Raw genomic sequence first — 26896 nt, 5'->3', positions numbered from 1 at the left:
TGACTCGACACAAAGTTTAAGAAAAAAAGATTTGGTACGTAGTTTAAAAAAAAAAAAAACTTTTGAAACTTGTGGTCTTAAAAATTTAAGGGGTAAAAGTTTTGTGGGGTATAATATTTATGCGGTTATAAATTTTTTTATTAATATAAAATAAATAAAATAAAAATATATATTGTTTTTGAAAAGGACTAATAAGAAAATAATCTAATTGAAAGACGGAGTACTATTTATTGGTGTGAGTCAAGAGGTCCTGTCTATCTTCAGCCCTAGCTCTTGGAGCTTTAAATCACAGGAACCAAAAGGGAGGGACCCAAAGTGTTTCTTTCTTTTGCCGTATAGTCCTCAACCCTTTTGAAATCTAACCCCAGATTCCCTCTCAATACTGTTTCTTGAATTCTTTCCCCTCTTCGACAAGATTTCCAATTTTTCTTGCTAATTTAGATCCCTCATTCCTTCGTTCAGATTAACACCCACCATATCTTAATTTATTTATTTTGTTCTCATTGGCTGCTGTAATTGAACCAAGCAGTCACTTATGAATTTTCTGCAAAATTAAAGTTCAGAGTCCTTTTCGATTTTCTGAGCTGGAGAGGGGAAAATAAATGAGGAGGTTGAATGTGGATGCAAGAAATTGAAGAGTAAATTTTGAAGACTTAGAACTTGCTGTTGTGTCCGATATGAAGCAGTTGTGGGGACACAAAAAGGACCGTTAGTGCTATGAAAACTAAAGTTTGATATTGAATTCCTTTCATCAGGTTTGGCGTTATCTTCAAGAAGTTTGATTTCGTTGCCATTATTATTATTGAGTTTTTCTTACCCTAGGAGATGTACATTAGACTTACTTGCACCCAGTGTTAACATTAAACCAACACATTTATCACTTAACCAAGTGATATGTTTTTTTTTTTGGGATAACAGCGGTGGACAAGTACTAGGTAACTGTGTCCCCCAAGTTTGTACAGATGGGAAGAAGTCACATAGTGTTTTAGCCTCCACTGGATTTGAACTTGAGACTTTGGGGTTTTCATCACACTTCATTGACCACTGGGCCACACACCTGGCCAATTGATGTGGTTTTCACCTTAATTTTTAACTGCTAAGGTTAAATTATATGATTTGGCGTAAAAATGGTCGTGTGATTACATTTATCCAGTGTTGGTTATTGGTATTAGCTAATACCCGTATAATATTTTATACTAAGTCTTGGTATTATCTATCCCATATTGGATGTGGGATTATAGTCCCAGGATAACCTTGTTTCAAACCAAATGAGCCCTAAGTTATCGCTGGTCTTGCTTATCTGCTTCCGTGAGACAATGTTCCTTTTGTGCTTTCACTCTTCTTCAAAGTTCTATCATGTTTGCCCCTCTAGTTCTCTAATCTATTTTAGCCTATTTATTTGTACTTACTTTCCCTTTATTTAATTTCTTATCAGTCCTGGGATGAATTCTACAAATATGGTTGGCTTGTGTAGTAACAATCTTGGAGGTGTGGAGACTAAGGCTGTTAAGTTGGAACCAGGATTGGTTGAAAGTTCAATACCACAAATGGAATACTGTGAAGCTGACCCCTTGCCATGCCAAAATACCTCAAGCAGTTGTGGAAGGCAAGATTCTGCAACTACTGAGCAGAGTGGCACCACTGTCTTGGGTCAAGATCAGTCTCCAATAGATGATTCAAGTCTTTGTTCTACATCACAAATATGTCCAGCACCCCTCTCTCGCCAGTTCTGGAGAGCTGGAAATTATGATGAGGGGCTTACTACTAAGTCCACCCTTAAAAGTATTATACTTTGAAGTACTTAATTTTACCTTTTTAAATTTACTTTTAGCAAATGATCATTATGTTCATTTGGGTAAAAGGACCATATAAAGTTACTTACAACTACTTGATGAACCATGACTGCTAAGTGAGTTCTGCTGAGTAGTTGGTCAATTTCTTTTCTTGATTTTGCTTACCCTTCAGTATTGCCTTATGGCTTAATTCTAACTGTAATTCAAGTAGTATGTGTTTTTTTATCTAAGATTGTTGCCATCTAATTTGTGGCATTACAGAGGGCTCCAGTTTCCTTCACATTCACCCCAAGTTCCTTCACTCAAACGCCACTTCCCATAAATGGGCATTTGGTGGTATGTGCAATTGCTGGTTGATTTTTTGTTTTCATATACTTACATTGTGATAGGTTTTACATGTATTGCAAATGCTATTACCCGAGTTTGAACTTAGTTATTATTGTTTTATGGTGTCTAAAGCCTTGGCGGAGCTTCTTGACAATGCTGTTGATGAGGTAAGCCTCTTTTCAAGCTTATTCTCCTTTTTCTTTTACTTTCTGTATAGCACCAGCTGTCTTCCACTTTTGGTGGGCTATACCTATTTTAGGGGCACATAATTATCATCGGTGATAGCTGAAAATTTCCAAAAATGATAAACATGGAGAGACGATTGTTCACTATGAATAATTATGGTATCTATAATACATGAAAAGAAAGAAAAAGTTACAGAAGGCTGAAGAAGAAGTCGCAGAACAAGTAGGGTAAAGATAGATATAAAGGAGAAGGAAACAAGTGGAGGTAGGTGGAGAAATAGAGGGAGATGGTGAGGAGTCCACCTTATTGAGAGAACTTAATTAGTCGATACTCTTATAAATTTATACTCTGGTGAAATAAAGCTTTATAGTACTCATATAGTAGGATCTATTAGGTATAACAGGGCAGAAGCAGGCTTCGAGTTCTTGAAATGCTGGAAACTTCTGAGAATGCTGCAAAGTATGAGCAGAATGGCTGAGGCCTTTCCATATGCCATATTTTGGGCAATCTGGAAGGAATGAAACAGGAAGGCTTTTTTGGGGAACGAATATTCAATGCCACACATAGAGAACATATTTCTTTCGGTGTATTTTTGGAGCACATAGCAAATCCCTGTCTGTAGAGTAGGAGCTAGTTCTTTTCTATAACGCTCTTTCTTGGATGCTGGGTTACCACTCTTTGTTCTTAATAAAAACTAACTTATTTATCAGAAAGGAGGGCACATTGTAAAAATAGAAAAACTTCTTATGACTTGATTAATAATGTATAATAGGTGCTCCTTATATTGGACTGGATACATTAGGAGCTAATTTTCAAAAAGTTCGGTAGATGCTTAATAGTTTGAAATGTGAAGAAATGGAGTAGTTAGTGAAATGTCACAGAAGTTTGGAATAGTATAAAGTAATAAAATTTATATATTATTTAGAGTTGCTGGAGCAATAAAAAAATACAATTCAAGGAAATAGGTAAACTTTTCTTTGACAGTGAAATATGAAGAAGATCTAATTTATGCGCGCAAGCTGACCCGGACACCACCGTCGTCGAAAAAAGGATAAAATTAAAAAATAAGATTTAATCTAATGGGAGTAATACACTGGACAATGTAAAATGTTCCAGGCCTCTGGATGTGTTCTTCATGACATGGGATATGTATATGTTCAAAATCTGGGCTAGGAATAGTTTGTATTGCTGAATAAAATTTATTCTGGGATTCCCTGGCCCTGATGATAATGTGCCTTTTAAGGTATCAGCAATGTTGAGATACTGTAACCCTTTTGTCCAAACCTTCATGCTAATGCTTTCACGTTCTATTTTGCACCCTTGTTTCTTCCACTGGTTAGATACAAAATGGAGCCACCTTTGTTATTGTAGATAAAACCTTGAATCCAAGGAATGGAAGTTCAGCTTTATTGGTTCAAGGTATTCCATTTCTTTCTTGTTTAGTGAATAGCAATTCATACTGATGCTTTGATTGCTCTGGTTTCAGTTGAAGAAAAAGGTTAGAATATGATAATGTAATTCTTTCTAATCTTTGTTCCAGATGATGGCGGTGGAATGGACCCAGAAGCCATACGTCGTTGTATGAGTTTTGGATTTTCGGATAAGAAGTCAATTTCAGCTATTGGACAGTGTATGCATGTTAATTATCATGGTGTCCTTTTCTGTGTCATGTCTTGTGAATTGCTAACTTTCAGCATTTTAGATGGAAATGGTTTTAAGACCAGTTCAATGAGACTTGGGGCAGATGTTATTGTCTTTAGCCGCTGCACAAAGAACAGGTGTGGTAGTTAATTCTTGCATGTGCTGGTTGATCTTTACTTTTTTCTCCCTTTCTGTTTGATTAGTTCTTTTCCTTTTTCTCTGATGAAAACAACTACAAGTCTGTTAGCAGTTCTAAAGAGCCTTGATGATTTCTTTGACTTGTATTTTGTGAGACTCCCCCAACTTTTTCGGGACTGAGGCGTGGTTTTTGTATTTTGTGAGAGTCCCTTTTATGTCTACATGGTTATGATTGCTTGTTGGTGATAATGGAAAAATAGGTGTGAACTGGTCATGCTGGTCCAAACAAGATAGTATGGAAATCTCCTCGTATACATATTTGTTTGTTGTATGTATCTTGACATGCCAAACTCAGAAAAATCAACTATAGAAGTTGCTTCTCTGTGATAGGTATGTTGTGCATGAAAAATGAAGGTTTTATTCTGGTGGACTTCTAATGAGTTCCCTCTCCCAAAAGCTGGATAGTTGAGGGGAAGAGAAGCATTTCACAGATTAAGATTGGTTTATCTGCTTTTGAGTTTGTATGTATACACACAAACTCCTACTTTTTGTCTAAATGCTATTAGTCTAGCTTTGAAGGTTTGTAGAGAACTATCGATATTGTATTTAATATACACATACACACACACACACACACACACACACACACACACATATATATATATATATATATATATATATATATATATATATGTATGTATGTATGTATGTATGTATGTATGTATGTATGTATGTATGTATGTATGTACTATAGAAAATACAATGCCGATGGAAATCGAGTAGAATCAGCTCATTTTCGGTATTGCCAAAGTGACTTTTTATTATAGAAAACAAATTGCCATGTTTAAAAATTAATTCTTTTGAAAGCCATAGACTGAAACATGCTTTGCCCAAGTCCTTATGTAAACAATGTAATTTTTTTTTTTGGGGTTTGGTAGCTTCTTATGTTTTGTTTAGAGGCACAGCATTATCTCAGAGATGTTGATCATATCGTCAGGAGATCAACTCCTTTGTATTTTGCTTGCATCCTCTGGATGCTGATTGATAAAATCATTACTTAATCAAAAACTGTCCTAGAATGTCACATGATCTTGCAGATCTATTAGTTATCTTTCTAGGTTATCAATGTTGATCTTTGCTTACTATAGCCTATAGGAGAATCTTGCGGAGGACTTCAAAGGTTTTTGTAAATATAATTTGAGGTGCTTGGTTTCCATTTTGAGGAGCATGTGCAATTAAAGTTGAATGGAGAAATGTTATTTTTTGACCTACTTGATTATACTGTACTTCTAGAGACTCACAATTTAGATGTCGAGTGAGGACTTCTGTGAACCTTCATGAACATTAGTTTTTTGCATGTAGAAGAGCTAACAACAGTTTCTTTTCATATTATGCGTTTCTCTATCCTTTTTCCTTTAAGCTGCTTTAGTTTCCTGTTCTAGCAGAGTTGTCTCCACCTTAAAAAATGTGCAATCTGTCTAATGCATATAGCTTCAAGGAGGGGGCATTGCCTTGAAATCTCTAGGCCTAGCCTAACAACTACCAACCCCCCCCTCCCCCAAAGAAAAAAGAAAAAGTAAAACACAATTTAAACTAGAAGACGTGGAAGGTTTATTTCTTTTGTGACATCAGTTGCTCACCCAGGCACTGGTCTATGCTCAGGTAACCCCATCTAATCTTCTATATGTTGCTATTGTGACCAGGAAATTGACACAAAGCATTGGGCTTCTATCTCAGACATTTCTGTCTCGAGCAGGCCTTGACAGAATAGTGGTTCCTTTGGTGAGCCTTTTTCCCTTTCCTTGACTAAGTGTGCAATTGAGTTTAAATAGTCTTAATAGCTCAAACCATGATATGGTGGTTTCCCAATCACCCTTTAACTTCTTAGCTACAGTATCTTGTTCTTCTTTTACAAATATGGTACAAAAAGTCAAACTAATATGTCAAACTCCTCCTATTTCATTTAACATCAGATGGATATGTGCTTTCTCTCCATAAAAAACAGTAACATTGCCACTACTCTAATTTTAGCATGTAAAGTTATTAACAGAGTAGCTTTTTTCCTTATCCTTTAGGTGGTTTTTATAATTTGCTTCTTGTGATATATTAGCGTTATCGGGTGTTGTATCAATTATGACTTTGATGTTGACTTCTACCTTTATCTGATGGTCTCTTGCTTAATTTGGGTCTCCAAATTTTTCTTATGCATGTCTCATTATTAGATAACTCCGCCTAATTCCCTGAAAGAAAAATGAAAAAGGACAAAATCAGATACATTCATACATAGAAGGGGGGTGGGGGTGGTGCTACCTGGGTCTGCCCATGTCATAAGTTGTTAAATAACAGTAACCAAACATCAGTTACTGCTGGTGACTTGTAGTTCTCGCTTTTTTTTTTCTCCTTCCAACCTTCATGCTGTATGCCTTAAAGTATTCGTTCTGGTGATGCAGATTGACTTTGAGTTCAGTTCAGCAGCTGGAAAATGGAACTCATTACATGGTGAACAGCATTTTGTGAGTAATCTCTCCTTGTTGTTGCGCTGGTCTCCATTTGCAACAGAAGCAGAGCTTCTTAAGCAAGTAAGTTTTGGTGGCTTTCAAGGTTGTTGCCTTCTTTCTGTCGTTTTTTTTTTTACCTTTTTATAATAAAACTCTTTTCTTTCCTTCTTCATGTGAGCTCTCCTCCTTGCATCTTACTGGGGAATACAAACCAAAAAAAAAAAAAAAAAAAGAAAGAAAGAGAAGCAATTATAGATATAAATCTAACTTCTTTCTTCATTCTTAAATATGTTGTCAACCTACGAATTACTCTGTGGTGATGATCTATATTAGACTCATCTGCCAAGTCCTCCTTTGAAGTGTCAGTTATATTCATATTTTATTCACCATCATTGGAAGTATACCTGAGTATTTAACTGTACCTGAAAAATATTCATGGAGATATAAAGGCATTAATTTTTTTTATGAGGGTAAATTTTATAAAAGATATAGACAGCTCTAAGGTAGTACGTCAAAAGTTACAGATTCAACAAGTCCACGGTCATTCCAAACAAGGAATCAACATCATTTTCATAGACAAGGTTGCACCAAAAAGTAAATCTGTGCTTAAGGCTATGTATATTCCTCCATTTGCCTTCAAAAACTCTGTTGTGTCTTTCTGTCCAAATTGTCTACCAAATAACCATTGGTATAGTATTCCAAATCTTGCATGCCAAAAGTCCATTCTGGAGTGTCTGCATAGCTGGAAAAAAGTTGGGCTCAACATAAAGCATTGGATTTTGTTTCTAACTTGTCTTCAAATTGTTATTTAAAAATGATAATGCTGCTTTGTCTACTGATATTCTGATCTAACTGTGGTGCTGATGACAGACATACTTCCAGTATTACTTTGATAAATAAATAGCATTTGAAACTTCTTTCAACCCCACTTTTAGCCACCTGAACCAAGTAATGAGGAAAACAGTCTCCTTCTTTGTCAAGTACAAGTTAGACTGGGTAATCTTTTCCTCTACAGAAAAGACCTTATATAGGGATTATTCCATTTTCCTTAATTCCTTTTATAGCACTTCCATTTTCAAAACGATGCATGATGGTGTGTGTGAATAGGCAAATTGATTCATGCCTCATGCATTAAATAATGATGCGGATTCTCAAATCTAGCTAGTCCGTGAGTGTCACGAGTGGAAAGGTTTAAGTTGTTTTTAGCTGATTTTATAGTTGAAATTGTGGTTAATGAGGATTCATATAGTCGGCACTAACTTGTTTGGGATTGAGGCATAGTTGTTTTATAGTTGAAATTGTTTAATCTTTTTCCAAGTACTTGAAATTGTTTTTGAGTAGTTAAATTTCCTTTTCTGGTTGTCTTTTTTTGTTTTGTCATGGTTGTCCGTTTAGCCTACGATTAGTTAACTTTCATTTTGAATTTTCCAGCATGCAGTAATTTACTGCTCCAAGGTTATTTACTTATCCTATCAAAAATTAAAATAAAAAAATAAAAAAATTTACTGCTCCAAAGTTGAGACTTAGCAGCAGGTTTTGGTGACATAAAGTTGTCAAACAGCTTTAAAATTCACGTGATTTTCAAAATAACCTTCTCAAAAAAAAACACGCGGTTTTCCAGACATTCAAATTTAGCCACCGAAACTTGGCTAGTACCTACTGAAGTTGTCAAACCAAATATAGTTCTCATCTTTATTCCCTGGCAATTCCCTCTTTCCTATTAAAGCTTGCTGTGTTGCATTTACAATCCCGTGAGGCTATTCCAAAACTTTTACCAATATTGACTTTGGCTCCCTCCCTTATCTAATTTGCAGTTTGATGACATTGGTGATCATGGCACAAAGGTGATTGTCTACAATTTGTGGTTTAATGATGAAGGGAAAATGGAGCTTGACTTTGAGGCAGATCCTGAGGTTTGGTTTGACTACCTATTTAAGATTTCGTATTTCTGATTGTTTCATGAACTATAGCTGTATTTTGACTTCTATTTCTCTAACTGCAGGATATTCGTCTTTCAGGGGATGCAAACGATAAAGAGAAGAGTGGCTCTCGTATTTCAGCAAGTGACCTGCATCTTGCTAACCGTCTTCGTTACTCACTACGTGTAAGTTATCTTCCTTGTAGTTTCCACTTGATACTTCCATTTTTAAATCAGAGGATTACTGGTCATTATCTTCTTGGTGTTCCCATACTGAACAGGCATATTTATCAGTGTTGTACTTGCGGATCCCAGACAACTTCTGTATTCTGTTGCGTGGACGGATTGTTGAATGCCATAACATTGCTAAGGATCTCAAGTATCCCGAATTTATCATGTATAAGCCTCAAACTGTTGGATTCAATGAGGTATGTATCGGAGTTTGCCTTTAATGTGAGTGGTAATTTTTGGTGTGATATATTATATAATATATTTTACACACTCCATCCCTTTTCATGAGGCAACAGTTGACCAGTTATGAAGATTAAGAATTTATTCCTTTTGTATGTAATCTTGGTGGTAGTACAAGTAAATGTCGATGTTGTTAAAAGCGAAGCGAGGGGTTATGACTTCATTGGTGAGACCATGCATTTCCGAGAAGTTTGAACTGAAACATTGGTGCAAAGTGATTCCAAAGAACAAAGGCCGTTTTTTGTATCTCAACCTTGAGAACTTGGTTAACATTGCCATTATTATATATTGGAATGAAATTAGTCATTTTAGTTGCAATTTAATTATTACAGTACTAATCAATATGTTTGACATTTCTTAATATTCCACATATTGTGCGCTTCACTTCTCGTTTCAAGCCCCATGGACCTTGTTGCTTTTAAAATCACTGGTAAATATTAAATGTTTTTTGACAAGTTCGTTTGATCAGGAATACATTATATGATGCTTTAAATTAATAATTTTGGATTGCTATATGAGCTTTAACTTGTAAAATTATATCAGGAGCAAAATATTATTCAAAGAGTGTCAAACATTTTGGAATTTTGAAAACCAGAAAGTGTGTTTTGAGTATGCTAAGAGGGAAGGAGCACTTGTTACACCTTTTCACACTGATTAGATGGATCTGAACATTTCAGTTTTCTTGATTTGTTAGACCATTATATGCTTGCTTATAGTTTGACACTTTTTGCACAGTAGACATAATTTCTCCTTAAAATTGTACGCATAGGTTTTTTTGATTTTTTTGATAGGTATTAAAGTTTTATCAAATTACTTTTGCTTTCCAAAAGTTTGCTAGTAACATATTAAGTTCCTATATTTCCAGAACTTCTCCAAATGTTTCCTTTCTTTTGGTGGTCACAGGGTTCAGTCATTACTACAATTGGCTTCCTAAAGGAAGCTCCAGTGGTGAACATTCATGGGTTCAATGTCTACCACAAAAATCGTTTGATACTGGTAACTAGCTTCTCGTGTTGCTTTATATTTTTAAGAATTTGTGATTTTGAACTTCTGAGAAAAATTGGCTTTGTTTGTACTTATCCCCAAACCTTGAAGGTAGCTGGATTAGCGTCAAATAATTCCAAATTTAGAAAAACTGACGGATCATGAGATAGTTTCCTTGTTAGGTAACATAGCAGGTGCAAAACACAACAAAAAGAAATGAATGTTCATGAGCTATAAGGAGTATAACACTTTCTAAGTATGCACCACCTACATCCAAATGCTTGAGTAGCTAGTGAGGTTCGAAAACTGGATTATGAGGACGGATCTTGGAGTTTGCCCATTATCCTCGAGATTTTTAATGTCATGAATAATATGAAAACTGCTTTAAAGATGGGTGATATTAATCTGGTTGATTGTACAGTTTACCTTCTGTTTCACTTGCTTGGCAATCACTTTACCGGTCAAATATAGGAAAGAATACAAAACTAAAAAGCTTGCAAAGGTGGTAAGCTTCAAATGCGATTACATTATTGAGACTTGAGGACTCGTTATTCACGTTACATTAGTTGGGACTTGAGGACTCTTTATCGTCCATGTTGCATTATTCTCCTTCATGATATACGTTTAGAAGGCAGGTTGGCGCTGTAAAGTTGATGGCCTTCTTTTCGAGGAAAGTGAATCAAGCATTTAAAAATCTAGCTGTAGATATGTTTTATTTAAGAATTTCCACTTCTTTTCTTCTTCTGGTTTGTTCTTTACTTTACCTGCTCCATCCTGTAAGGATTGTTTTCTGGGTTAGCAGTGACCTAAGTTTTGTTGGATTATTCTTCTATGAACTGATTCAATAGATAAACATTTTTTACTGACCTTCTCCTAACTCCTAAAGTCTTACATCTTTGTAACTTTGCAGCCATTTTGGCATGTTGTAAGGTACTCTGATAGTAGAGGCAGAGGAGTTGTTGGTAAGAAGCCTCTGAACATCTTTGCATTGTTTCACTGTTCTTTATGCTTGTATGACTTTCCCCTTAACCCGGCTAGAGAGGTTAATTAATGATTTCCTTCGCCTTCCAGGTGTTTTAGAAGCAAACTTTATTCAGCCAACTCATAATAAGCAGGACTTCGAGAAAACCCCTCTTTTTCAAAAGCTTGAAGTACGCCTAAAGGAGATGACATGGGAGTACTGGTAAGTAATTGCTTGAAATTAAGAAAAGGCTAATGAACTGTTTCTGTTGTTGATTGGAGGTAAGTTGCAAGCATTGGCCAATTAGATTTTTTATCTTATCTGCATAGATTCAGGCAGCATTTACTTGGCAGGTATCTAGGAAATAGAAAAGATGCTTTTAGCTTGCATAGTCATCAATTTCTTGTTTGCCAGAAATGATGCAGTTTTTTCCCTGTATATTCATGGATTAGATGGGAAAGACAGAGCTAAGTTTTTCATAATCAACTACCTAAATATTTTCCTCACTTAATGCTCATCCTTTGACAGGGATTATCACTGCGGGCTCATTGGTTACCACCCAAAGAAAAAACCTCAAGGACCGATAACTCCTCAGGCTTCATCTGAATCTAGACAACAACATGGCACATATAAACCTGTTCTCTTGGGTAAAAACTCCTTTAGTGCTGTTGGACCAATAACTCCTCAGGCTTCATCGGAATCTAGGCAACAACATGGTTCATATAAACCTGTTTTCTTGGGTAAACACTCCTCTAGTGCTGTTGGTTCAAACATTACAGTACGCGGAACTGTAACACCAGTCTTTCAAAATAACTCTAGACAAGGTAATGTGTCAATGAGAGCTATGTCTCACCTCTATAATGGAGTTATCCAAGATCATGCGCTTAGTATTTCATGGTTGAGAGGATTTTTAACGGCCTTGATAACCAGAATGGAGCTTTTCTTTTTCCTCTTTTGGCAATCTAGCTTTACTTTTGAGGCCTCTCTTTCGAGCAATGGTATCCGACTTTTCTGTTTCTTTGCATACCTATTTTGACAGCGCATTACATGAAAAACTTTGTTCTTTTTTAATTTTGAACTTTGGATTAAGCTAAGTAATTGTCGAACATCATGTATAGATGACCTTAATTTTCATGTTTAATGACCATATTCTCGCGCACGGGTGTTGTCGTCTCCTTTATGTTCTGTCGGGAGATCATGTTGATCCATCTAAGTAGAACGGAAAGAAAGAATTTCAAAGAGAAAAGAAATCCCAATCATCATCTTCACCTTAGTTTCTAAGTGAGTTCTCTATCTCCTAGCCCAATCACTAATATCTAGAGCAGCCTGGTATTTTGGACGTCCACTCGCCAAAGCTCCATACATGCAATGTTTTTTGTTGTTAATGGTAATGTTCGAGCCAGTTTACGTGCACCTCAACCGTTCTATCGGGTATCTGCTACCTCCCACTAGCATATGTACCGTTTAACTTGCTCACCAAGATTTAGGCAGGTGGGAAGAAGTCACTTAATTTTTTTGCCTCTACTGGGATTTGAACCTTGATCTCCCATGATTTTCATCCCATCTCATTGACCGCTAGGCCACACACTTAGGTCCGACCAGGCATTGTTCTATATATCTCTTGTTCATCTCAATAGTTTTCTTAACCATCTTTCCTCCATGCTCTGGTTTTACAGTTGGGCTATTCTTCCTGTTTCTTCACCTCAGCATAGCTCATTGTCATAGGTGGTACGGGGCCACCACTCTTCTCAACAAATCTCTGAAACATTCCAGCTATATCTGTCCAACCTCCATTTTTGTGACCTCTGGTACAACTATGAAGTTTCTTCTCTACCTTCTTGAAACCAATATTCTGACGTATCTGACAAGGTCATTGAAATTTAGAGGAACCAAATATTCATAAAGTTGCTTTGGATTTTGCCCTTTTTTAGACATCCCCTTTTATTTCCCAAATTGTTACAATATCTCGCATCATATCCACAGCAGGATTCTTCACCCTGTGTCTATTTTGTTAACAAAATTCCTCCTCCTTTCAGTCCATATGTACCTTTGCATGCTCCCTACTACAACACAAAATGATTTTTCTCCAGCTATGAAGAGATATCTCCTTTCCATCGTAGTGTTAGGGGAATACAAGTATTGGTTTATGTTTTCCTTCACCATATTAACGTTGTATCTCCAATGTGCCGGCATAAAATCAGGTTTTGATTACTGAGGAGAAAGAAAGGATGATCACATGCTCTGGTACAATGGATCTCTTTTTCCATTTGTCATTTCTGTAGGATGTCAATGATTTAGTTCTATGAAGTCATTAGTTTTGAGGTAGGAGTGGCAATTCCGCCAAAACACTCGTGCAATTGTGTATGGTTGCCTGCTTGGATATATGAATCACCATCTTTTACTTTTTGACATTAGATGAATCACCATCTTTTACTTTTGACATTAGAATTCTATGTATAACCTTTTTCAACCATTGACAACAATACTGTCTACTGTGAACCTCAGGAGCTTCAAAAAGGAAAGAAGTTGATCGTCCAATAGAACATGAAAGCTTGAAACGGACAGCTGGACTAGTAGTTGATTTAACTGGTGACGGGCAAAGTCAAGAAATTCTGGTATGTATTATTGATTATGCTCTCCTTCCACTAGTATTGATTTGTACAATTGCATCTAGGGGTGGCAAACAGGCGGGTCGGGTCAGATATGGTCGGGTCGAAAATGGGAAATACAAATCGGACAAATTATCCGACCCGACCCATATCTAATACAGATAGAAAATAGGTTAACCGGTTCCATATTATTCATGGCTTCTTGAATATAATCACTTTTGGGAGAATTCCTAGTCTCCCAAACTTGAGGAACCCCCAATTTGAGTTGTTGCAAATGTAAAGGATAAACCCATTGGCTATCCATTCTTTTAGTAGATAATATGGATCTTATCCATATTTGACCTATTTTTAAAAAGTTCATTATTCAACCCATTTTTTAGTGGATAATATGGATGGATAACTGTTTTTAATCCATTTTGCCTTGATTGCATTCATAAAAAACATGGCATCACTATCCCTAGGTATCTTGAAATCAGAAATTGGAACTTTGGATTTGGCTTGTGAAAGATTTTTGTTTAGGGATATTCCCACATCTTGTTTCTCCGCCAGACCTAGTTTGCTTTTGGCATTTGACTGCATGTTGATTGTGCGCTATAGCTTGAAGAAGGGATAAATCTACTTACCATATCGCTTGCATGTTATCTGTAGAATAATAGACTTGATTAGCTGAAGTTCTTACTCTTGGATCTTATGTTAAGTTTAAGAAGTAGCTTCCCCTGCTGTGAATGGCCTTGTTAAAGGACTACGAATACTTGTTAAAAAGGGACTATGAAGGAAGATGTTAATTAGTAATTTTTTTTCGTATAAATGCTAAGTTCCTTTATCTTTATTCTTTGTAATTATTTTGACATGCCAAAACCTACTTACTGCCAGAGGCCTCCAAGGCGTTGGTCTAGTGGTAAAAGCACAGTGCATGATGTGCAAGTCGTCGGCTTGAGCCATAATACAGGCAAAAGCCGGATATTTTAGTGGAAAAGGGTAGAGGGGCTGGTCTATTACCCACCAAGTTTTGAACTGTGCGCCACTAGCCCTTTGGTATTTCCGGTTATCTGGAAAAAAAGCTACATACTATCTGAAAGAAAATACCTCGTGCTTTTGTGTTAGAAGAGCTTTTTTCTGCGGGTGCATTGCTCCTTGCCTATTTTAAAGTTTTCAACTACTTTCCTCATTGTATTAACAGAATTTAAGTGGTCTTGAATTGGTAAATAATGAGTACAGGTTAATGTGGATTTTCTCCTCAATCTTTTTGTCAAGATCTTGTTATTGGCCTTAATTTCTGATTTGCATATAAGTTACTTTGCCTACAGAACTATGATAGATTGGTTGCAAAGATGAGACATAATGAACTGGGCATTTATAAGAAAGTATTCTACTGTTATTTCTTTTCTCTTTTCAATATCTGCATGTCTTTTGACTGTTGTAGACTCCCACTTCAAGTGGCTTACGAGATCAAGAGGCTGCCCACTTTATTCAAGAGAATCAAAAGCTCCGTGCCCAGTAAGTATATACTTCATTAATGAGTCTGCCATCTAATGCAAGTTCCAAATTATGCTTTTGCCTTTTTTCAAGAAGGAAATGCAAGGATGACAAGCAAGTTATGTAGTCTGACAACTTCTCTTTTCTCCCACACATTATAGAAAAAGGGATAATACATAAATTCCCCTTTCAATTTTGGCCGAGGCGACCTATAACTCTCCTGTGCTTGTCCGGAGTGGATTTTTGCACCCTTGAGCACTGACATGGCAAAGAATTTGTATGCACCTCCACTGAGGTGTGTGAAAAGTTGAAAAATAAAGGCCAAAAGTTTGGTGTTCCTCTTCTTTCTCTCTCCTTTTTCAAAATCTGGTTTGGGTTAGAAGTATATCAATAGTCCTGTCGGAAAAAGTCATTTCCAGTAACTTTGTGCTTAATCACTTCCATTTCATCACGTGATTAACGGCCATCCGCTTCACGTCTTCACGCACCATTCTCTCTCTCTCTCTCTCTCTCTCTCTCTCTCTCACACACACACACACACACACACACATACACACACACAAAGCTTCCTTCAAAAAAAAAAATGCACACCCAGTTAGTTCCAAAGAAACTTCCATATTTTACAGGCACTTGGCTTCCAGCTCACTCTCATGCTCATTCTGTCAGCTTTTTCTCCTTATGGCACGGGCTCTTGACTTTTTCCTCTAGCTTTTGCCCCTTTTTTTTCCTGTCTTTGCACTTAAAACCTTTACACTCCGAATTCTGTTCCAATAATTGTGACCTCTCTCTCTCTTTTTTAAATTTAATTTCCAGTGAGAAATTCTCCTCTAGCATTTTTCATAGATAAGCAAAGAATGTTAGAAGATAATTCCTTGTGCAATGAGATGTTTAAGACAGTAGTAGGAAAACTTGGATGTACCAAGCCATGAAAAACCATGCTTTGCTAATTGAAGTGTCTTACAATCTCATTTAAAAGCTTAAGTTGTTAGAGAAAGCACACTTTATTTACTTAATTATTTCCTCCACGCCCCTAACGTCTGGGTTCGATTATTGTTTATGGGCCAGACACGTGAATTCTTATTTTTGGGCAAAGGTCCGAATTTTCCCTTGAACTTTGCAAAATGGTTCAGATTTGCCTTCCATTAATAGTCGAGGTTAGATCTGCCCTTGCTATTACAGAATGAGCTAGATAGCGACAAAGGATTTCCAGCACGTGGGCCTTTTTTACGAGGGAAAAGGGTCAAGTTTACTCTTGAACTATGTGAAATGCTCCAGATTCTCCCCCGCACTTTGAAGAAAAAGGTCACAGTTCCGGTGCCAGTAACGTCGTCTTCTTCAACTCTCAGAACCTCCAACGGCGAGGTCTCTATCCCCAAGCTCAAATTAACCACCATCAAGCCTCAAATCAACTCAAATGCAACTCAAACAATGATCAATTGCACCATCAAATTGAATTCCTACCTTTGCCGGAACTCTATCGACACAATTCTATCCCCAATCCTTCTTAGATAACCAACCAATAACGAGGACAAATCTCCATATTGATCCCCTAATGCTAAAACAAACTCAGGTACACAATATTCAGCTCCTAAATCATTTGCAGCAATATTATGGCAGTCAAGGTGGAGTTGTAATGGTTATGAGCTAGTGGTTTTCTAGAGGAGGTAAATGATAATGGGGGAAGTGGTAAAGATGAGGGTGGCAGAGGGATCGCCTGAATGGAGTAGTTTCTAAGTGGAATTTTCGTTTGTTCTTTCTACACTTGTCTTAGGGTGAAGTGGTGGAGTAACTGTGGTTTTCAGGTGGTATTCTTGAAAGTGGAAAGAATCAATTATTATGGTGGTGATCGATTTAGATGGATGAAGCACAGTGGCTGAGAAAAATAAAATTTGGACCATTTCACAAAGTTCAGGGGCAAATTTGATATTTTTCCTTGTAAAAAAGGCTCACATACTTGGAAAGCCTTTCCTGTTAGTTAATTAAGGCAAATCTAGCCCATTTTTGTAATGGCAAGGATAGATCTGACCTCACTAGTTGGGCAAATCTAGCCCATTTTTATAATGACAAGGGTAGATCTGACTCCAAACTATTATGGGTGGCAAATTTAAACCATTTTGCGAAGTTCATGGGCAAATATGGACCTGTTCTCCTTTTTCCTTTTTTTTTGCTGATGGTAGCAGTGAGATTCAAACTCAGGACCCCTGCCTTGCTCTAACACCTTGTTGAAGTGTGTGACTGTTTCATCTAAAAAATTAAGCTATTAGAGAGAGTACACTTGATTATGTCTTAAACAAATCATTTGAAGATAACAATTCAACTTCCATAACATGCCAGTATGTGACATCAGTACATATTAACGGTCTCATCAAGTTCTTAAGCACAAAGACCAAGCAATACCCACTCTCCCCAAAGTCCCATTCATTTAACGCACAGACCATTTTCCATTTAACACTGTATCCAATTAAGAGAACCCATTGCTTCGAACTACAAGTTCATACCAAAAAACACAATACCCATCAGCAAGAAGCAGTGGGTATGGTGGCGACCATGACGAGCTTTGGTCAAGGTCCTAAGCATTTGAGAATTATAGACTATTTCTTTCACCGCAATGATGGTGTTTGCCCAGTAAAAAAAAGGATAAAAAGGGTATGTTTTTCTAGGAAAAGGTGAGAGAATTAAGGATTGGTCTTCAAATATTTGGTCAACATTGAAGTGTGAAGAAGACAATTGCAGAAAAATCAATGTAGAAGATGATCGGAAGCAGGAGAAGATAAGGGTGGAATAATTCTGGTCTCAGTGCCATGAGGATGATCCAGTTTTGGTCTCTCAAGGTGGTAATAATTCTGTTTCAGACAAATTTAGAGGGGGGGGGGATAATAGGTCCCCTGCAAAGTTGAAATGTGTAGTTGAAAAAAGGGAACAAGTTATAGGGGGTATTTATGTGTTATCTCATAGAAATATATAAAATACAATTACAATCAAGTCAAATACATATATATGTGTGCGTGTGAGAGAGTGAGTGTGTGTGTGTGAGAGAGAGAGAGATTATGTTTGCAGCACCATCGTGTATCCCTGTAATTTTGTTAATGTGCAACTACTTTGTTCTTGTCCCAGGTGCTCGGATTGTGAGAAGAGGGAGGAAGAACTTCATGTGAAGGTAATTAAATAATAATTAAATAACGTTTTGCCTTAGTAAATTTCATTGTTGCAAGTCAATTATTCAATCATCAGTAGTTGAAGGCAGTACCTGATTTCAAATGGAAAATTATCGTATGTTTGTTGCAGGTTAATAAGCTTCGGAAGGAGCTAAAAGAAGCACAACGTACATATGCGCACTTGCTAGTGGAATCAAGATTATTAGACAAAGTCAAGCCGGAAGACGATGTAGTTCTTTAAGGAAGTGTCCATCCTTGTACTGTTAGCTCTTTGCAAATGAATTGTAATCGTAGCTGTTGATAAAATCTGGTTCCTTTCTCTGTTCTGGCGGTTTTGTACCAAAATCTTGTTTTCTTCTTTCATTTATGGACCAGAATGGAAGGTGGAATCGAAGTCTTCACTGTTCTTACAAGTCTCATTCTTGTTCTCTTATTGCTACGATTATCGTTTAAGAACTATATTGATCTAGCCTCCCTCGTTACACTAGGTAAGCTAGGTGTTTTTGGATGAAATCCCGTGACAAGATAGAAGGGGTAAAAGCATAAGAAGATTTATATAGAACTAGTATTATACCCAATTCAAACTCAACCTAAGATTCATAACTCTATTTATAAGTACTTAATAAAATATCTCAAAAACATACGAAAACAATTTACTTAGGAACCGTTTGTCCATGTATATTTTTTCCGAAACTCATCTTTAAAATAGTGTTTGGTTATATATTTCATTGATTTTTTGAAGATGAGTTTCAAATTTGAAAAAGTGATTTTTACCTCCTTTTCAAGTAAATAATGCTTTTCGTTTCATTTTTTTTTTTATGTCCAAACGCCTACTTACTTGCAGTTGTGTACGATCTTTAGTGGTACACATGATTTGGTTGAGTTAATTTCTTCAATTTGTCGAATCTGTAAATTAAATCAAACCATCATAAAACAATTTTTCAGTTTCGACTTTCCATTTATTCGGGGTTCTTTCCTTTTAAAAAAAAATCTTAATCTTTTCAGTTTTCTTTACTCTTCACACACGTACTCTTACTAAAATACATTTTACCATAATAAGTTATACTTAGTAGAAATGCTGCACGTACATTATATGCATTAATACAGGTATAATCATAATTAGTACTCAATAGAGTAGAGATAACATGATAATCTATTTGAATAATTCTTGCTTCATTTAAGGTGTAACAAAATCATAATCTAATTACAGATTTTAAGCATGCGCCGGATGTCCCAATGAAATCCCATAATTATGAGGATGCCAAATATAAAAAGAACATAAAACAGAGAATGAAACTAATAAAACGACACCGTCGGATATACAACTGGAAAATTCAGCTTTTGAGGCAGCTTTCAACTTTACTTATATTTCGCTTTTTCCCCAGTTTTCATGCATTCATCACATAGAAACAGACGTTGCTGGAAAGTACAAAAATTCCTCCCATTTCCTCTGATAAACCCTAACCGGTAAGACACTGATTCGGCAAAAATCCTCTCTGTTTTAGTTATGTACTTTTAAATTTTCACGGATTCATCGTTCATTGTATTTTTAGTGAATTTTTTAAACCAAAAATTACATGTGTACAGTGATGGTCGTATAAACTGATGTATAGATATAATACAGTTGTATGTATAGGTTTATATAGCACGTTGAATTGTGAAATACCAGCGTATACAATTATTTGTGTTGAATGTGTATCTGGACTGATGAATGAATGATCGTGTAGGGTGATAAGTGTCGATGCAGTACCCTGTGCGTGCTCTTTTGTACTTTTTAGGGCTTTACATATTTTGTTTTAGTTGAATGTTGTGGTTGTTTTGTTGATTTGTAGAAATTGGAAGAGTAGGTTGAAGAATTGAGAGAATGAGTAACAGAGGGAAGCTGGAAGAGAGCATGAAGACGTTGGAGGAGGGTATTAAGAAAGTGAAGTTTATTTTGGATGGTTACCCTGCCTGTAAGCTGTTCACGTCTGAAGAATACATGAGATATTATGAGTATCCTTCAATTTTGTTATGCTTGCTTTGCCTTTTGCCCCATTCATTATTGCTAGTAGTATTACATTATATTTTGAGGGGAGATACTTTTTTTTTTGAATAACTGAGAATCCCCGAGGGAAGTGGTGGATAGTTCAAAACTCGGTGAATAAATGGGCCTGCCCCTTTACTTTATCCACTTAAATACCAGGCGTCATCTGCGGCAAGGTTAGTACCCATGACGTGCACCTAACACCCATTACAAGTTATGCTCTTACCACTAGACCAAAGCCGTGAAGACCATTTTGAGGGGAGATATTGGGAGAAAGAAGATGTTTGATTTATTGGTAAATTACTTTTAGTTGTTTGGTATGGTTACAGGAAGCAAAAGTGATAAGCTTCCTTCTTTCGGTCCAATATTGGATGGATTGGAAAAGCTGAGATTGTGAGGTGCCTAATCCCATTTACTTCACGTTTTCTCCTTTACTTCCTTGCCATACAATGACTACGAGCCTTAAATTTTCAGTCCTCCAGCCTCTACTCCAACCAAATGCAGCGTTAGATTTCGGTAGCTCAATTGCAAAAAGATTTCTTAGTTACCAGCAACTGATGGTTTAATCAGCTAATGATGGTTCAAATATTTTCGTTTCTTGGTTTTAGTTTGATGAACTCTGCTGGGATATTTTAATTACCAAAGATGAATATTTTCTCTCTTTTATGTCAATGAATTTGGACGTATAGGTTGACATTCTAGGATCTATTTGTATTTCCTTGTTGGTTTTCTAATTTGTTTTATAGTTAACAGAATCTGTTTGCATAAAAATGTGATGGTAATTATGAGAGTACAACAACAACAATGGCTTGTTCAACTAAATGCATACAGGTTTAATCAAAATAATATTGCTGTTTTACGTCTGGATTACCATTTTAATTTTCATGGCATGTGAAAGCAGAGATGCAAAAATAAGTCAAGACGTAGCTATTACATGTAGATAAGTCAAGACGTAACAAAAGATATGTTTTCAGCTTTTGCAACTGTCATTTAACTTGAAACTATCATGAAAGTCAAATTTTCTATTATATTCTTTAGTTACGCTGGAGTTCTACCAAAAATAATTAGATCTAAGACTATGATCCTTTGACTAATGTGCCAAGTAATGTGCTAGCATTACTTCCGGAAGTGAATGTTGGTTTTGATTTGCCCTGCCCCCCCCCCCCCCCCCCAAACACACACACACAAAAAAAAAAGAAGAAAAAGGAGTGTGAATCACAAAGAAAGAACTACAGAGAAGGAGGTTTAACTTTTATTATTTCTGATTCTGACGTTGTACTTGTCCTGTTTGTTTAATTCCTCGGAAGCTATATAGTCCCAGAAGCTTTAGTGTGTTATTATATTCCCATGCAATTTGCTTCTTTAACCCTTGATAGCTGTGTTTATCTCTTGTGCGTTCAACCTCCCCCATTTGATTTATCAGCAGAACTTCTTAATAGGTATCATGCTACCTTGGATGAGAGTATATACTTGAAGGTGAGAATTTACGGACCAGCAGCGGGATCATATTTTCTCTAAACAAAATTTTCATTTCAATGTTGTCTTAACTATATCTGCTGAATTTAGCCGATGTAAAAATTATCGTCGTTCATTTGGGTTATGTATTATTGTCTTTCATATAATTATGTAATAGGTTTCACTCACATTTAAACGGGTAGAATGCAGATGATGTACAACTCATTTCTACTTGCAGGTTAATTTGGATATGAAATGCTTCACAAATTGAATTTTCTTGCTAATGTTATAACTAAATGCAACCAAGATTCTGTAGTTACAAAGATGACTTGGCTAAGAAAAACTTTTTTTTACCAAAGAAATAATAAAAGAATTAATATCAGACCTTCAGCTGTTCAAATAACACTGTTTCATTTGATTAGCATAAGCTTATGTTTAAGAGTACACTCAGTGGTAGGGTTTAATAAGTGATCTAAGGTGCTCATTGACGCAGTCGACCTCTGTTAAAATAATGTGATTTGAGTAAATTCCTTACCTCTGTATACTTTGACCTGTACTACATTTTCTTCAGTATGTAATGGAGAGAGTGCCAAAATATTTAAAACCTTTTTGTTCTCAATGATGAGTTCAGGATCAGAGGTTATTTTTGCAAAAGGAAAACATATTGGTCCTTCTCTCTTGAATTTTGGCCATGCATTGCAGGCTAAGCTGAAAAACATATCCAATTTTAGTAGTTTTCAATTGCATTGGCAGGAAAGCAATGCAATGAATGTGGGTTTATCTATTATTAGCATCTTCTTTTACTAGCACTTGCTAATGCCTAGTGTTGAATATCACTTTTTACTTTGCTTCTAGGTTCTGCCTTCTCTGAAAGATAAGAGTGGTACCTCTCTGTTAGCTGAATTCTTACGTATCTGGACAAATTACAAAGCAATGTTAAAGTGTCTTGGAGGGTTTTTCCTTTACCTTGATAAAAAATGCACCGATCAGAAAAGATCTGCACCTCTTAAAGAGATTGCCCTTACCTGTTTCCAGAATGGGGTAAATGTCTCTGTATATTTTATAAGAAATTATCACTCTTTTAACTCTTTGTAGACGCAAAAACTTCGTAATATACTGATTTTTCATTTGTCCATTTCAGGTTTGCAATGATCTCCTTCCCAAAGTTTTTGATGCTGCACTTTTACTGGTACTGTTAAAGTAGCATGTCAAGTTTGTTGTTGATTCCAACTATGCAGTTAGTGATTTATAGTATGCCACATGTAGATAAGTCAAGACCGAAGGGAGGAACCAATTGACAGGAGCCTGCTACAGGGCCTCTCTACCTTTTTCGTGGAAAATGATGGGCCAAAAAAAGGAACTTACTATCACATGTTTGAGGAGAAATTGCTTACAGATACATCCAGTTGCTACACTCGAATTGCCTCTGAGTGGCTCCATAGCTATTCTTCAGCAGATTATATATTGAAGGTCTTCTATGCTTTATCTGGTGTTAAAAAATAGCTTTGTGTTGCATGAATTTGTTTTTTTAATTTAATTTCTTATATCTGACAAACCATTCTTCTCTACTATCATTCTAATTCAAGATGCTACTGTTAGGTCGAAGGGTGTTTGAATGATGAAAAAGGAAGGTTGAGTCAGTTCCTCTATCCTTCCTCTGTAGAGAAGCTACTTCAGGTACTGCTGTCAACTCCTTTGATCAAGTATATTTCTATCTCAGAAGAATATACCTTTTAGCTGTATCTTTTGCCCTAATGTCGCTTGGTGGAAGAATGGTTGTACGTTTCCTCTCTATGTTAGTAATAAGTGAGTGAAGCTGCACGGGAGTTTATCATTTTTGTAAATTATGTCGTGGATGTTATATTCAGATAGGCTTTGTGGTCTCTGGCTCTATATCTGTGCAGACTACTCTTATTCGTTAAAACTGGGTCTGCTGATGTCTTGCAGACTTGCAGTTGATATATCTTTCTAAAATGTTTGTAGATGTTTACATTTTATGTGAACCTACAATGTCAATGGGTCAATTCCAACTTCCTGTGTATGTTTTAACTCTTTCTATATTAATGATACGGTGTCACTTGATCTCCTGATCTCAAGCAACCATATTGCGCCTGACCTTACATCCCCTTTTTCAATTGTTAGTTCTATCAAAATGTCAGAAGTTACCCCATGTCCCTAAAATTCTTGTTCCACTTCTTATCTTACCTTCTTCATAAATGGACCAAACCATGCGAAACAGTGTACACCCATGGTATTTGAATAACTTCTCCAAGTGCTTCTCATACATATGCGCTGCAGTTGATTTAGAAACCAATAACTTACACAATCCTTTAAAATGTCAATTTTTCAGAGAATGGTCGCTGTAATTATTTCTGTCACCTAATCTTTTTTGTTTAACAAAATATGTTGGTGAACCACTCATTTCATCTACTTGATGCCATCCAATGAACTACTTCACTAAAAAAGTTAGTGGACCAGTTGGTGATTCTGGACTGAAAATTCTTTTTAGGTTGTGCATCTGAAGTTGATTGGTGAAATGACAAGCCAGCTGATTGAAAAACAGAAGGCTGAGAACAACCTCAACTCAACAAGATATCAGGTTGTTTCTTTTTATCAGTCTCTATATACTAAAATATAATACATATAAATGCACTCTCAATAGATTTTAGCTTTTCATGCCTATCTTGTCCCATCACCAGCAACATAGGTGACCCATATTAGTTCTACTATCTTGCTTTTGGGTAATTGTTTTTAGTTATAAAGTTAGTTATTGCTTTTGGGTGAGAGTGAGACACTTGATGCATGGGTAGTAAATAGCATACCCTGTACAAATATATATTGCATCTGAATATGCAAAACATCACAACTTGTACCACTATTGTCTATATTTTACTCGGAGAAAATTAAGATGGGTTGTTCCGTTTCTTTACTATCTTTTAATGTGGAAATTTAAAAGGTAGCGTTTCTGAACTCATGAGATTTCGGAGAAGTTATATTCTATTTTCTTAATCCTACTATGCAAGTTGGGAAAAAAGATCTAGTTTTCCAGAGATCAACTTTGTTGAAGTACAGACTACATCTGGTTTTTCTTGAAGACATCTTTTGAGAAAACTTAATAATGATCAAAGTTAGTGCATAAACCAGCATACTGTTATAAGTGCTTGATATAAATGCATCAATATCAAAGCTAGTATACAAACCATCATATGTTTATAGAGAGGCGGATCTAGGATTTGAAGTTATTCGGTTTGAAATTCTAGCCTTTTTATGTTACTGGGTTCTAAAGTAAAAATTTGTATCTATTCAATGGATTTCTTAAGACAAATATACAGTTTGCACAAAAACTACTGGGTTCAGCCGAACCCGTTACCGAGGCTCTAGCTCCGCCCCTGTGTTTATATGTACTTGAATTTTGAGTGCATCAATAACGTATGTTCATTGTGTAGCATACATTATGAAGTCGTTATACTGTGTAATTAAATGAGGAGTCTGTAATTAATCTATATTAATGAATGTGTAATTAATTAATCTTATATTAATGAATGTCTAGAAAAGATCCTTCTAACTTCCAAGTCTGTAAGTAATAATCAACCTTCAATTGTAACCAAATGAGGATTAATGCAAATTGGATTAGACAATGAAATCAACCTAATCCAGGTTAAAAAGTGAAATTAGATTATTTTCTTAAATAAAAAATGACTTTATATTTAATGTGATCATAACTTGAGAGTTGACAGATTGAGCAAGATTCAGAACCAATTTTACTTTACATGTGAGTTTTTTCTCTGTAGAATGCGTAATGCGTTAGGCTCAACTTTGCAGTGACTATTTTTTGTCGAACTGTCTATTAGAATGTTCTATTTTATTACTGTGAATGATTAAGCTATTTTTGTTCCATCTTGGCCATTGGTTTCTGATTTTCTTCTCTCTTTTGTTTTTCAAAATATGCTGCTAAGTGTTTCCTGGATATATTTATTCAGTTTTGGATGTTTTTCCTTCTCTCCATTTACTTATTTTTCTCTCCTCCCACATGATTATCTAAAGCAAATAGGGAAGATAGCATCAGTATGACCCTGGTTCTGGTGCCGTGATGTGTCTTTGAGAATAATAACAGATGTGGGCTTTAGGACAAAATATACTGTCGGTAACAGCTTTTTAAATGCTACATTATCCTACCATGCCTGAAACCTCTGTGTCCTCTTAACATATCAAAGATTTTGCAGAATTTTCATTTATTGTTAATTGCATGGTCCTTCATTTGACCTCAAATTCACATTTGGAAAATGAGAAAGCCCCCTACCCCCGCTCCCCCCTGCTTCTTGATCTCTGACGGAATATGTGGTATTTCTGCAGTACAGTTTTTATAACATTACTTATTTTGGATTTTCACAGGAATTACTGTCCAGATGTGCAAATTTAAACATTGGGTAAAGAAGTGCGACATATTTAGCGAGATTATAGTGTTCGATAGTACCTCAGAAAACTATGATAGGAAAACGGAACAGAAAAACACTAACAAAAGCCCCAACAGTGTTATAGACCAGTGAAGATTCTGATGATCTCTCCCACCCTCTATTTTTTGCGGCTCCTCTCGTGGTGCTGTTTGGTGTTAGGCTCCTAATTCCTTTTTTGGCAATATTCATATCTCAGTGTCTATCTAGGGATTTAGCAGAGCAAAAATATTTACTATTTAGCGGTTCTGATTACTTAGAAAAATAACATTTACTATCTAGGGTTAATGAACTTTACCAATTTGCACATTTCTGCAGTGTATAGTATACACCTCATACGAGGAGAAGATACTTGTATGTTGCACATATGCTGATACATATTTTGCAGACTCTGACGAGTGGATCATGATTTACCAAAAACCTGCATTAGCTCGGATATTATAACAGCCTTAGCTTTGGCGCACATGCTTTGTTTCTGTATTTGCTTGTGTATAATTTGATCTAAATTCCAACTGGCTTACAATGTTCATGAGCAAAAAATTTCGATGAAAAGTTAACCATTTTACTGTCCTTGACGCATAGTCTCTTGGTCATTCTCTCTTTAGGATGACAGGCATTCAGTGAGTTAAAATGCAACATGTGAAGTTGCAAGGGAAACCTTACAGGAGAGACCTTTGTATGCATAAAATGAAATGCTTCCAACTGTTGAAACAATAGCAACTGGTGATATTGCATAGACCTGTTGACAATTTTAAGCTTGAAACACTTGCTGTTGGAGTAAAAGCAGTTTGAATCGTAAATCACTTT

At 36.1% G+C, this 26896-nt stretch overlaps 2 protein-coding genes across 5 annotated transcripts; both read left to right on the top strand.

Moving 5' to 3' along the window:
- The first annotated feature begins 241 nt into the window (after window positions 1-241).
- On the top strand, window positions 242-18570 carry LOC107784180 (protein MICRORCHIDIA 6). 3 transcript variants are annotated; one of them, XM_075238510.1, is made up of 20 exons: window positions 242-755; window positions 1436-1782; window positions 2055-2129; window positions 2253-2287; window positions 3647-3725; window positions 3847-3936; window positions 4009-4084; window positions 5789-5867; window positions 6536-6664; window positions 8398-8496; window positions 8586-8687; window positions 8783-8929; window positions 9876-9968; window positions 10867-10918; window positions 11028-11139; window positions 11446-11741; window positions 13423-13532; window positions 14950-15023; window positions 18117-18159; window positions 18288-18570. In XM_075238510.1, exons 2-20 carry the CDS (start codon window positions 1443-1445, stop codon window positions 18396-18398), a joined length of 2142 nt encoding a protein of 713 aa, XP_075094611.1. In that variant the 5' UTR covers window positions 242-755; window positions 1436-1442; the 3' UTR covers window positions 18399-18570. The 3 variants fall into 3 exon arrangements, with proteins under 3 accessions (XP_075094611.1, XP_075094612.1, XP_075094613.1); XM_075238511.1 differs by having other exon boundaries at window positions 256-755; window positions 11446-11657; XM_075238512.1 differs by lacking the exons at window positions 18117-18159; window positions 18288-18570 and adding an exon at window positions 17663-17794 and having other exon boundaries at window positions 256-755.
- A 933-nt stretch (window positions 18571-19503) lies between these two features.
- On the top strand, window positions 19504-26552 carry LOC107784182 (cullin-1). Of its 2 annotated transcripts, XM_016605265.2 has the most exons (9): window positions 19504-19624; window positions 19990-20152; window positions 21560-21659; window positions 22494-22679; window positions 22780-22827; window positions 22905-23108; window positions 23238-23315; window positions 24148-24237; window positions 26031-26552. In XM_016605265.2, exons 2-9 carry the CDS (start codon window positions 20022-20024, stop codon window positions 26067-26069), a joined length of 876 nt encoding a protein of 291 aa, XP_016460751.1. In that variant the 5' UTR covers window positions 19504-19624; window positions 19990-20021; the 3' UTR covers window positions 26070-26552. The 2 variants fall into 2 exon arrangements, with proteins under 2 accessions (XP_016460751.1, XP_016460752.1); XM_016605266.2 differs by lacking the exon at window positions 19990-20152 and having other exon boundaries at window positions 19524-19624; window positions 21623-21659.
- The last annotated feature ends 344 nt before the right edge of the window (window positions 26553-26896 follow it).

This window comes from Nicotiana tabacum, chromosome 19 (genome assembly GCF_000715075.1).
Source record: "Nicotiana tabacum cultivar K326 chromosome 19, ASM71507v2, whole genome shotgun sequence".
In the NCBI taxonomy this organism is placed as follows: domain Eukaryota; kingdom Viridiplantae; phylum Streptophyta; class Magnoliopsida; order Solanales; family Solanaceae; genus Nicotiana; species Nicotiana tabacum.
The sequence above is the reverse complement of the archived record's forward strand: the minus strand, read 5'-3'. Positions and strand labels throughout refer to the sequence as shown.